At 36.5% G+C, this 12,402-nt stretch overlaps 1 protein-coding gene across 1 annotated transcript in view; it reads right to left on the bottom strand.

Annotated features, from left to right (window-relative positions):
* Positions 1-1,088: 1,088 nt before the first annotated feature.
* Positions 1,089-12,402, bottom strand: part of LOC115231904 (biliverdin reductase A) — a 33,205-nt gene continuing 21,891 nt past the window's right edge. The window contains exons 4-7 of the mRNA XM_029801802.2: positions 10,227-10,337; positions 8,625-8,802; positions 5,021-5,154; positions 1,089-1,484 (exon numbers count right to left, since the gene is read on the bottom strand). Coding sequence (XP_029657662.2) covers positions 1,360-1,484; positions 5,021-5,154; positions 8,625-8,802; positions 10,227-10,337 — 548 coding nt within the window. The 3' untranslated portion in view covers positions 1,089-1,359. The remainder of the gene's footprint in view (positions 1,485-5,020; positions 5,155-8,624; positions 8,803-10,226; positions 10,338-12,402) is intronic.

Genomic DNA, 12,402 nt, shown 5'->3' with positions numbered 1-12,402 from the left:
CAACTGCAGCCCTTTGGCTTGCCAGCTTCCACCAAACCATCCAACCCATGCCAGCATGAAAAATGGGCATTAAATAATGATGATAAGAATTTTTTATGTCTTGAATTTAAATCCTGGCAGTGTCAACTTGTCTTTGGTTCTACTGGAAACTATTTAATAAATCTGTCAAGTGATGGATTAATTAACTTCTTCCTCACCCAAAGAATGTGACTACTATAAGCTAAAGTTAAAAATCTTATTGCATTATATATATTGTAATTTAGGGTTGCCATGAAATATATTGGCAACAACAAAGAAGCAGAGAGTCATCAAAGTTAGCATGTTCAGAGAGGCTGATTTACAAAGTAGATACTTTTCCAATATTAAAATATGCACAAGTAGGAGTGGCTGTGTGGTAAGTAGCTTGCTTACCAACCACATGGTTCTGGGTTCAGTCCCACTGCATGGCACCTTGGGCAAGTGTCTTCTACTATAGCCTTGGGCCAACCAAAGCCTTTTAAGTGGATTTGGTAGACGGAAACTGAAAGAAGCCCGTTGTATATATGTATGTATGTGTGTCTGTGTTTGTCCCCCCAACATCGTTTGACAACCGATGCTGGTGTGTTTACGTCCCCGTTAGCAGTTCAGCAAAAGAGAACGATAGAATAAGTACTAGGCTTACAAAGAATAAGTCCTGGGGTTGATTTGCTCAATTAAAGGCGGTGCTCCAGCATGGCCACAGTCACATGACTGAAACAAGTAAAAGAGTAAGTAACATACATGGTTCTTTTTCTTCTTTTTGGAGGGGAGGAGTTAGAATTTGGAAAATACATATACCAGAGTAATAATATTTTGTGAGTATTATGCATCAGATGTCCCTTCATCAAACATTAATCATGGATGAAAGAAAAAAAAGATAAAATTCCTGCAAAAATTGAGTATTTGTCCTGAGACCAAAAGAGAAAGATAAAATTCTTTCAAAAATTGAGTATTTGGAATTAAATGCGGTTCAAATGTTCAGAAATTATGAAAATTCTTTCTCATTTGATCTCAAAAGAAGTTTGCCATCGAGAAAAATTGAGAATATTTTTTTGTTTTCCTGTTTTTAACATCAACCCTGCTAATATAGCTCCCAGTGAGTCCTTTCTAGAAATTCTTAACCCTTTAGTATTTAAACCAGCCATATCTGGCCAAAATATTCTACCTGTTTTATGTTCAGACCAGACAGATCTGGCCTCTCGCACCTACCCAAAAATGTCATTCTAAAAATAAACAATCACATCATCAAAACCTATGAAATAATGCATGATGACAGAGTAATCTGAATGCTAAAGAGTTAAGCCTACAATTTCCAGAGGAATATAAATTCGAAAATTTGCATTAAAAATAACTATGAATCTTTTCAATAAGGTCAATAGTTTTTATAGTCAATTCTTCTGTGTCATGGACATCTCTTACTCCAAGTAATTTTTCAGAAAAGTGAAGGAGATCTTCCATAAACATTCCTACAAAGAAAAAAGAATATACAAATCATTTTTAAAATAAAATTCACATGCATACACACACACCTTCCAATTTTGAAGGTATTGTTTTCAAATCTAGTTCTAGAAATAAACATTATGTTCTAGCATTTTGGGGGAAAGTTATGCAACAATGGTTTCCTACTTGTTTTCTTGTATGCATAATGTCAAAGGCTTTTATTTGAAGAGGGAATACAATCTATGGTGCACTTACACTTTTCAGGAGAATTAGAGCTGTATTTAAAGTGAATTAACTACAAACGGAAATTAAAACTATGTCACAGCTAAACCAGTTCAGATCTAGTCTATTTCCAGTAGTCAATGGGGAAATTTGATTCAAAGCACTATCTGTTGACATATTCCTCAATGAGTTTGTAAGTCCTCTTGCTACATATATTCAATGAAGCAGGTTGAGCCTCTAAGCATAAAGTGCAAGAGGGAAAAACAAAACTAACAATCTTTTGGCTGAAGTGCCAAGACCTTCAGCTATGACATCTGTAATTCTTCTTCCAATATATCTATATATGTGTGGAAGAGCGTAGGCTCGAAACATTAAAGACTTTTCACTTACCGAGCATTATACTAATACATCCGTTTGTTGTCTACACCACCTGTCTTCGTCTTTTGTTTTTTTCATGAATTCTCCCAATATCATCATCATTATTTAACATCCGTTTTCCATGCTAGCATGGGTTGAACGGTTCTGACTGACGGCTGGCAACCAGATGGCTGCACCAGGCTCCAGTCTTGATCTGGCAGAGTTTCTATAGCTGGATACCCTTTCTAACGCCAACCACTCCAAGAGTGTAGTGGGTGCTTTTTACATGCCACCTGCACGGGGGCCAGTCAGGCGGTACTGGCAATGACCTTGCTCAAATCTTTTTACACATGTGACCGACACAGGTGCCAGTGAAGCGACATTGGTAACGATCACGCTCGAATGGTGCCCTTTTATGTGCCACGGGTACAGAAGCCAGTTGGCTGCTCTGGCAATGATCACGCTCAGATGGTGTTCTTGGCACCCTACTAGCACAGGCATAAGTGCCAGTAAGGCGACGCTGGTAATGATCATACTCGGATAGCCACTCTGTCAACAATCACACTCGTATGGTGCTCTTTGCACCCTGCTAGCACGGATGCCAGTCATCGAAATGATTTTGATTTTGATTTATATATATATATATATATATATATATATATATATAATTAATATAGAGAGCAGTGTGCAATGTTTTACCAAAAAGGAAAATTATAATTGTCACTAAATATGACTAGGGTATTAGAAACACCTACATTGCTAGAAATAAGAGCTAAAATGTTCTAATACTGTAGTCAAAGCACATAATTGTATACATACACTGACAGGGACTATAATCACCCAAAAATACTGATCAAGAATTCCTTATACTAACTGGTCAGTTTTGCAATTTCCATTGCCTTGTCAGTAAGGACTGGCTCAACTTCAGCAGATCTCAGACTGAATTCTGTCATTAGGGAATCACTAATGTGTATACAGAAAATTAATATAGACAGTAATATGCAAAAGGAGAACTCAGTATATCATCATCATCATCGACATTTAACATCTTCCTTCCATGCTAGCGTGGGTGGGAGTCAATATATATGTATACAATTATGTGCTTTGATTATAGCATTAGAGCATTTTAGCTCTTATTTCTAGCAATGTAGATGTTTCTAACATCTTAGTTATATTTAGCAACAATCATATATATACATATGCATATATATGTGTGTGTGTGTGTGTGTGTGTGGTGTGTGTGTGTGTGTGTGTGTGTGTGTGTGGAGGTGCGTGGCTTAGTGGTTAGGGTGTCAGCATCATGATTGTAATATTGTGGTTCTGATTCCTGGACCAGGCGACACATTGTGTTCTTGAGCAAAACACTTCATTTCACGTTGCTCCAGTTCACTCAGCTGGCAAAAATGAGTAACGCTGCGATGGACTGGTGTGCCGTCCAGCTGAGGAACACATACGCCATTGAAACCGGGAAACTGGGCCCATGAGCCTGGCTAGGCTTTAAAAGGGTGGATTTTATAGTTTTATTTTATACATATATAACAACCAGGTGGTGCTATTAAGTTAGACATGGCCTGGGCCAATAATGGCCGAAACCTATCAAAGTATCAAAATATATATATGTGTGAATGTATACATATATTTAATAACAGTTTTCATTATCTGCATATTAAATAGACTCCTGCTTGAGTGACCTGTCATCATGATCTGTCATTGTTGTTCTGTACAAATGTGACCAATTACTCATAAATATTATGAGTACATTGTTTAAGGCAGTGAACTGACAGAATTGCCAGCATGTTGGACGGAATGCTTAGTGGAATTTCGTTAAGCTTTACATTCTGAATTCAAATTCCGCCTACGTCAACATTGCCTCTCATTCTTTCAGAGTCAATAAAATAAGTATCACTTAAGTACTGGGGTGGGGGATGAAATCAACTAGTCCCCTTGTGCCTATAGTAGAAAGGATTGTTAGTGTTGAATTCTATCTTAGTACATAATACAAAATCATGTAAGGTAAGGTTACATGTTGAAATCTGACTACTAAAGTTATAAGTGTATTATTAAACAAAATGAGTCCAAAGGAAAGAACTCAAATAAGCCAATAACATGAATTTGAGATAAAAAAAAGGTAAATGTTGACATTCAGAAAGAACTGCCACATGAATTATATAAACTGTCATCCAATAATTATAACATCCTGAAAAGATAAAATGCAAAGTTGACCTCAACAATAATAGAACTCAAATGTAAAGTGCATAACTAAAGAGCACAAAGCATTATGTCCAATGCTCTAATGATTTTGCTAATTAATAACAAACATTCATTTTGCTGTAGTAGTTAAAAATATTATTGTTTTCCTCTAAATTTTTCTAGTCTCAATCATTTTCTTTGTTAGTTAAATTTAGATTGTGCTGTGTTATATTTTTTTTTGTGTGTGTGTATCTTTGATCAGTCAGTGCTATTTCATATTTGCTTCTAACTGCAAATCAAAAGAAATGACTATTATTCCCGTCAAACTTTGCTTTTGTAATGTGGACATTGTTTTGAAACTGACCTATTTTCCATTACATTTCAGACAAACTCAGTGCTGAGTTGCTGAAGCAGAAATATCATTCATTATAGCAAATACTCTGCTCAATACCACAGATTTGCTTGTCAGTTGCTTGACTTTAACCACTTCAACATGTCCCTTAGTAGTTTGACAATAAGTGCATTGCTGGGGTTTGAATAAATGTAACAAAAGCAAAGTTTGAAGGAAATATTAGCCGTTTTTCATACTTTCTAGGAGTAAGCTAATAGGAAATAACAGTTGCTACCCAAAAACAAATATCATGTTACACAGTGTTATCTGAGAACACTATATTCAAGTATGAAAGTTTTTTAAAAAATCAATTCTGATATACAGAGATGTTATACAATGAAATTATTATAAAAATGTTTCATCAACAGTATAAAAAAAAAGAATACAGAGGTAAACACATACCGAGTCCAGATCTGGTTTTCCTTACAAGTTCTGGTGGAAGTTTATCAATAACACTCCCATCTTTAAACTTCAGGAAGTATTCTTTCTTCCAAATACCTTTTTCTTTAAACAAGAACAGTTTCACCTGAACTTTCCTGAATATTGAAGAAAAAAATTCAGATTGAATCAAAATGGCTAAAAACTAATGGGCAAAATTGAACATAAGTTATAAGTATTTTCAGGTGATAGGAATCAACTTTAGCAGTTCATAGACATGATATAAAATAAATAAACAAGGACACATTAACTATGCTTACCAACCACATGGTTCTGGGTTCAGTCCCACTACATGGCACCTTGGGCAAGTGCTTTCTATTGTAGCCTCGGGCCGACCAAAGCCTTGTGAGTGGATTTGGTAGACGGAAACTAAAAGAAGCCTGTCGTATGTATGTGTATGTGTATGTGCGTGTGTGAGTGTGTGTTTGTACCCCCGACATCGCTTGACAACCGATGCTGGTGTGCTTATGTCCCCGTAACTTAGCGGTTCAGCAAAAAGACCGATAGAAAAATTACTAGGCTTACAAAGAATAAGTCCTGGGGTCGATTTGCTCGACTAAAGGCGGTGCTCCAGCATGGTCACAGTCAAATGACAAAAAACAAGTAAAGAGAGTAACGTAATTATGTCTTAATGCCCCTTCAACATTATCTAGATGATTTATAAATTTCCTCACTGTTCACAAATATATATAGCCAAATCAAAAATAAACCAAAAACGACAAAAGCGTCAAAAGTGTCAAAAGGACACATACAGTGTATGTGCTAGGTTGACACTCAGTTTAAGATGGAGGAAAGAGTGGGGTGACATTTCAAGCATCAGAAAGAGAAAAGAGGAATGGTCTGAAGAGACGGAAAAGAAAAGTCCACAAAAAGCATGTGTGGTTACATGGTACACACACGCACACACATATCTGACATAACAACATAAAACAATATCTGTGCTTTTGTATGAATATTTCAAAATATTCATTCATACACTACTAAAATCACTGATATTGTTTTCTGTTGTTTTTCCAAATGTTTTCCTCTGTTCATCTGTTGTAGCCCATTCTGCAGTATATTCATTATTGTACTCTGACTCTGATAAGCACTGTACATGTGAATCTACAGAGTTTAAAGCAATGTACTATTTTGAGCTCTAATATATCTGGCTATTTCTTGTACTTGAGCACCACATCATAAAGGTGTGTGTGTGTGCGCGCGCACATAAAGCATCTATTTTTCTGCAGTTTGTAAAGGGACTTATTTAAGGCAACCTTTTATAATTTAATGCCCTGTGACGAATACCAGCCTCAAAAGACTGGCATTTTTAAAATGGAGAAATGATTTAAGTTCCAACATCAGTATGGTCCTGGCCAGAAACAACAAAAGAAAACTTTGTTAAATGAGATAGTACATTATTTACATTATTTAAAATAGACGGATATTTGTCCTCATCTTGTTTGTTGTTGACACAACGTTTCAGCTGATATACCCTCCAGCCTTCATCAGGTGTCTTGGGGAAATTTCAAACCCGGGTTCTCATTCCTAAGGTATTTTTCGATGTTGTGTTTGTTGTTGTTATTATTATTATTATTATTATTATTATTATTATTCAGGTCACTGCCTGGAATTGAATTCGGAATCTTGGGGTTAGTAGCCCGCGCTCTTAACCACTATGCCATATACCTTAGGAATGAGAACTCAGGTTCGAAATTTCCCCAAGACACCTGATGAAGGCTGGAGAGTATATCAGCCAAAACGTTGTATTAACAACAAACAAGATGAGGACAAATATCTGTGAATTGTAAATAATGTACATAATTCCTCATTTCTTAAATATAGAACTGAGACAGCACATGTTATAGGTTTTGGCTGCTCACGCTTGGATCCTATTCCTCATACAACTGACACAATCTACTCTAAGTAGATGTCTGTTTGACAGAGTTATCTCTCTTGCAATCAGAAACTAAGATTGTGAAAAGCACACCACCAAATCATTCAACTAACCTTCCATTTATATTGTACATACAAAATGCAATCTTATATACACCATAAAACCAAAGAAAGATCCTTATGTGGTCATACAGCCTGCTAAAAATAACTGCCAAATCTCCTTCAAATTACATCCAACTGTCTTAAAACTCAAAAGTCACATTGGAAATACACCAAAAAAAAAAGAGATGTTTATGGCACATTTGATTATATGTTGACTTGGAGCTAAACAACATCCATGACAACACCATATTTCATGAAATTTTTTCACAAATTTCTATAAATTCTAATCTTTATTACTTGTTGTGGCAAGAGTCACAACACCCCCTGTGAGAATAGACTTGACTGAATGACTATAAATAATTGTGGTCTGAGTGAGAGCAAGTGTTAATCACAGGAAATCGTAAGATGTCATTTTAGTAGTTTGTTGGAATATTGTTTGTTGGTTTGTGTATAGTTCATGGAGAGTTTGTTGAATTGTTATGCTGTTGTCAACCTGCTCCATCATCATCATCATCATCGTTTAACATCCATTTTCGATGCTAGCATGGGTTGGACGGTTCGACCGGGGTCTGGGAAGCCAGGAGGCTGCACCAGGCTCCAGTCTGATCTGGCAGTGTTTCTACAGCTGGATGCCCTTCCTAACGCCAACCACTCCGTGAGTGTAGTGGGTGCTTTTTACGTGCCACCGGCACAGGTGCCAGGGCAGGCTGGCAACGGCCACGATCAGTTGGTGCTTTTTACATTATATGTTTATTGTAACTACACAGTTATAGAGTAAACAAGTATCATCATAAATAGTGGCAATACTACAATAATTAGCGATGAGGATTCGAAGCTCACACAGATTATTTTTTATACAAAGTTGTCAATGATGGAAGACCTATTAGCTTCTATAATACAATTGCAAAAGCAACAGCAAGAACAGCAACAGGAGTTGCAGAAACAACTACTTCAGAAACAAGAAAAACAACAACAGTTAATGGAGTTATGTCTTAAGAAGTCTGGAAACACTGTAAGTTCATTTTCACCAGATGGCATACAAAACTCTATAACAGAATTCAATTATGACTCAGAGGATGGTATAACATTTGCAGCATACTTTAGAAGGTACTAAGAAATCTTCAGGGAAGATTGCAAGTTGTGGACAGACAACAACAATGTAAGACTATTATTATATAAATTAGCACCAGCTGAACATGAAAAATATTGTAATTTCATATTACCCAAAAAAACTAGTGAAATTTGTTTCCAGGAAACAGTCATACTCCTATCAAAAATATTCAGTGATAAGAATTTCCTATTTAACACTCAATGGGAGTGTTGGAATCTACTTAAAAAAGAGGATGAAGACTTTATCATATATACCGGGACCATAAACTGAATGTGCGAAAGGTTTAAACTGAATGAACTCCTGATATGTTTAAGTGCCTCATCTTTGTACAAGGGCTTATGACAAACAAGGATGCAGAGACACATGCAAGAATTCTTACAAAACAAGTGGACCAAAGTTTAACCCTGCAGGCAGTAGCAGAGGAGTATCAAAGAAAGGTAGACAAAGAAGGAAGGAAGGATTTGTAAGCATTTCACCTACTTGTCTTCTGATGTTCTTAGGTCAGCAATGGCTTCAAAACAATCATCCTTCTCTGTAAGTTGCCCACCAACAGAAGTTAAATTCCCAAACAAAAATATGGCTGCTTTTATGATGCTCTGGTGTGCAATAAAAGGTGTCTTCTCTTTGGTCATATTTTCACTCAATCTCCCCAATGAAACTTGGAAAGAAGAAAACACAGATGAAAGTTGTAAACATTTTAAAGATAATCAAGAAAAGAAAAATTACAATTTCATATTTAGAAAATACAAAATATCAATCTTATACAAATTAAAACTTGCTGTCTTCAATTCAGTTTATGCGTCTATCCTCACCAAAGATCACAAATGATGGGTAATGACCAAATGAGTATAATTGTAAATACAAGCTGCAGAAATGTGGTTCCTTCATAGGATCTCCAGAGTAACATTACTCAATATGGCACATAACTCAAATGTCAGGGAGCTCCTCCAGGCTGATATGCTACTTCAATACATTGATAGATCTCAGCTCAGATACTATAGACATGAGATTAAAATGTTGCAGAATAGACAAGTTCTTCAACTAGCAGAAGACCTAGGGGTAGACCAAGAATGAGGTGGCTAGGTAGTAAACCATAGTCTCAGTCAGTCACGACTGAAAATCTAGCTGGTAGGTCTCATGATGGTTGCATCTGATAGCATCCTATGGAGGAAGATGTCTGAGGACCCTACCCACAATGACCCTCCAAAAAATAATGAATAAATATGGATGGATGGATGAATGGACAGATGGATGGATGAAAATTAAAATAACTCAATGCCCTAATATAGAAACATTAGTCAAGCATAACTAACATGTTAGAATCATGCAACACCCTTTGTATTGCATGATACAGTTTGGGTGAAAATACAGTTGCGTGGGGAAGAAATTTGCTTTGCAACTTATGTGGTTTCACAGTCAATTGTATAGCATGACTCAATGGGCAACTGTCCTCTACCATAATATGGTGTCAACTAAAGTTTTGATAGTGAAATTTGGTAAGGATGAAACAGCAAGAAGACCATCAAAGGGGTAGCTCTTGTTCTTGAGAGACAGGCTTAATCTATGATTTAGTTTAATACCAATATTTGCCTTTGAGTGTCTTTAACAGAGTACTTACTGCTGCACACATTCAAGTATGGAATCTATTGTGTGGTTAACTTTTTTGCTTCCTCCAATTAGTTTGAGAAGCCCTGGAAAGGACTAAATTATTTTTTTAAATGTAAATTTGAAGACAGAGACAGTAGAGAACACCAATAAATACTTCCTGGTAATCAAGGAATTATTACTGTGATTTCAAACATACAAGTGAACATTGTATATAGTATAAACATTCAAACATTGATGCTATCTTTCAAAATCCTGCTGCACTTCACGTGGAATTTTTGATCCTCCAAAGTTGTCTTGTGTATAAGTCAACCTACACATTTTAGTGGTAAATTTTGGCCTGAAAATTTCAACTTGAATGCTGGAAAATACAGTAAATTAGTGGTGATCATGATGGATATGCTGATGTGATGATGACAATGATGATGTGATGATGATAATGATGATGATGTTTAAAACATTAAATATTAAAATTACCATGGTGGGCAAGCTGTACTTCCTGCAGAGGTGGTTTATTTTCTATATCTTTTTTCAGCTCAAGTAAAGCAAGGGAAAGCAATCCAATATTTTCTTCATGAAGAACTACACCTGTACAATGTGCAATTTAATAAAATACTAAAATAGTATGAAAATTGTATAAAATGGACAGGCTTTGAAAAAATAATGCAAAAATTTCTGGTGGCAAAAAGGAAAAAAGGAATCTAGAATTTGAAATTTCTAAAATGTTAACATAAACCTATTACATTTAATTAGTAGACTTCTCATAAGTATAAGCGGAGTTGTGCAATGTATTTTTCCCAACCACATGGTTTCAGGTTCAGTTCCACTGCATGGCACCTTGGGTAAGTGTCTTCTACTAGAGCCTCAGGCCAACAAAAGCCTGGTGAGAGGGTTTTGTAGATGGAAACTCAAAGAATTCTATCATATAAGCATACGCATGTGTGTGTGTGTGAGTGAGCATGCATGCATGTGTGTGCGCACACGTGCGCATAGCCAGAGAAGTACATTGCTGAAATTTTATGTGATTTTTATATATAATTTTACAAAGTATACACTGGGTGCAGCATATATATATTTACCCATTATTCATTTTATCATAAGATAAAACATTTTAGGTTTGGGTTGATAAAAGTTAATGGGCTAATTGTTATATTTACTGACAGTATTTTACACACAATTAGCACACCAGGCAAAAAAACTTAGTGACATTTCATCCATCTTTATATTATGAGTTGAAATTCCACCGAACTCCAATTCGCCTTTCAGCTTTTCGAGATCAATAAAATAAGTACCAGTTGGGCACTGGGTTGATATAATCAGCTTACTGCCTCCCTTGAAATTGCTGGCCTTGTGCCAATATTTGAAACCAATATTTTACATATATTTATAATTAAAAAATATGAAGGTACATGACTCAGGGGTTAAAGCGTCAGGCACGCAATCATGAGGTAGTGAGTTCAATTCCTGAATCAGGCTGTGTGTTGTGTTCTTGAGCAAGACACTTTATTTCACATTGCTCCAGTTCACTCAGCTGTAGAAATGAGTTGCAACATCACTGGTGCAAGCTGTATTGACCATTGCCTTTCCCTTGGATAACACTGGTGGTGTGGAGAGGAAAGGCTGGTATGCATGGACGACTGCTGGTCTTTTATAAACAACCTTGCCCAGACTTATGTCTCAGAGTGTAACTTTTTTGGTGCAATCTCATGGTCATTAATGACCAAAGCAGGTCTTTACCCTTTATAAGGCAGCGGGCTGGCAGAATTGTTAGCACGATGGGCGAGATGCTTAATGGTATTTCGTCTGCCGCTACGTTCTGAGTTCAAATTCTGCCAAGGTCGGCTTTGCCTTTCATCCTTTCAGGGTCAATTAAATAATATAATCGACTTAATCCGTTTGTCTGTCTTTGTTTGTCTTCTCTGTGTTTAGCCCCTTATGAGTAGTAAAGAAATAGGTCTTTACCCTATGGCCACCCTTTGCATAGCCCTTATTCTTTATATTTGAATACTGAGTGAATTATTATGCTTAACGTAAAGTATACTAGCCATCTCAATATGGCTAACCACTAAGGGTGGGTGTTACTGTAGCTTTTAGCCCCAGGAGATCATCGTCTCCAGCTGGCTTTAGGCACACTTTCTGTGCACTTATGGTATTTGCAAAGGGAGGTCATCCCTCTCTCGTATAGATATTTGCAAACAGGTCCCCTCATCGAAAACTGGTGATTGCCGTACGTTGACAAGAGGCAAATACCTCGAAACTGCAGTCCATGCGTATCACTTACGTTTACGAGAGAGGGATGACCTCCCTTTGCAAATACCATAAGTGCACGGAAAGTGTGCCTAAAGCCAGCTGGAGACGATGATCTCCTCGGGCTAAAAGCTACAGTAACTCCCACCCTTAGTGGTTAGCCATATTGAGATGGCTAGTATACTTTACGTTGTCGAGCGGTTACTGTTTACATCTCGTTCAGAGAGTTATTATTGCTATTATGCTTAAATAATAGATAAATATATGCTACACCTGGTATAACTTACAATACATTGCTTCAAATGACCAAACTATTTGCAACACTAACTTTATACCCACCCAATCAAGTGAACATGAAAATCCAAGAAACTTTGCAATCACCAGGAAATAAGACAGATAGATGAAT

The sequence above is a fragment of the Octopus sinensis genome, linkage group LG2 (assembly GCF_006345805.1).
Source record: "Octopus sinensis linkage group LG2, ASM634580v1, whole genome shotgun sequence".
NCBI lineage: Eukaryota > Metazoa > Mollusca > Cephalopoda > Octopoda > Octopodidae > Octopus > Octopus sinensis.
This window is presented reverse-complemented; position numbering and strand designations above follow the sequence as displayed.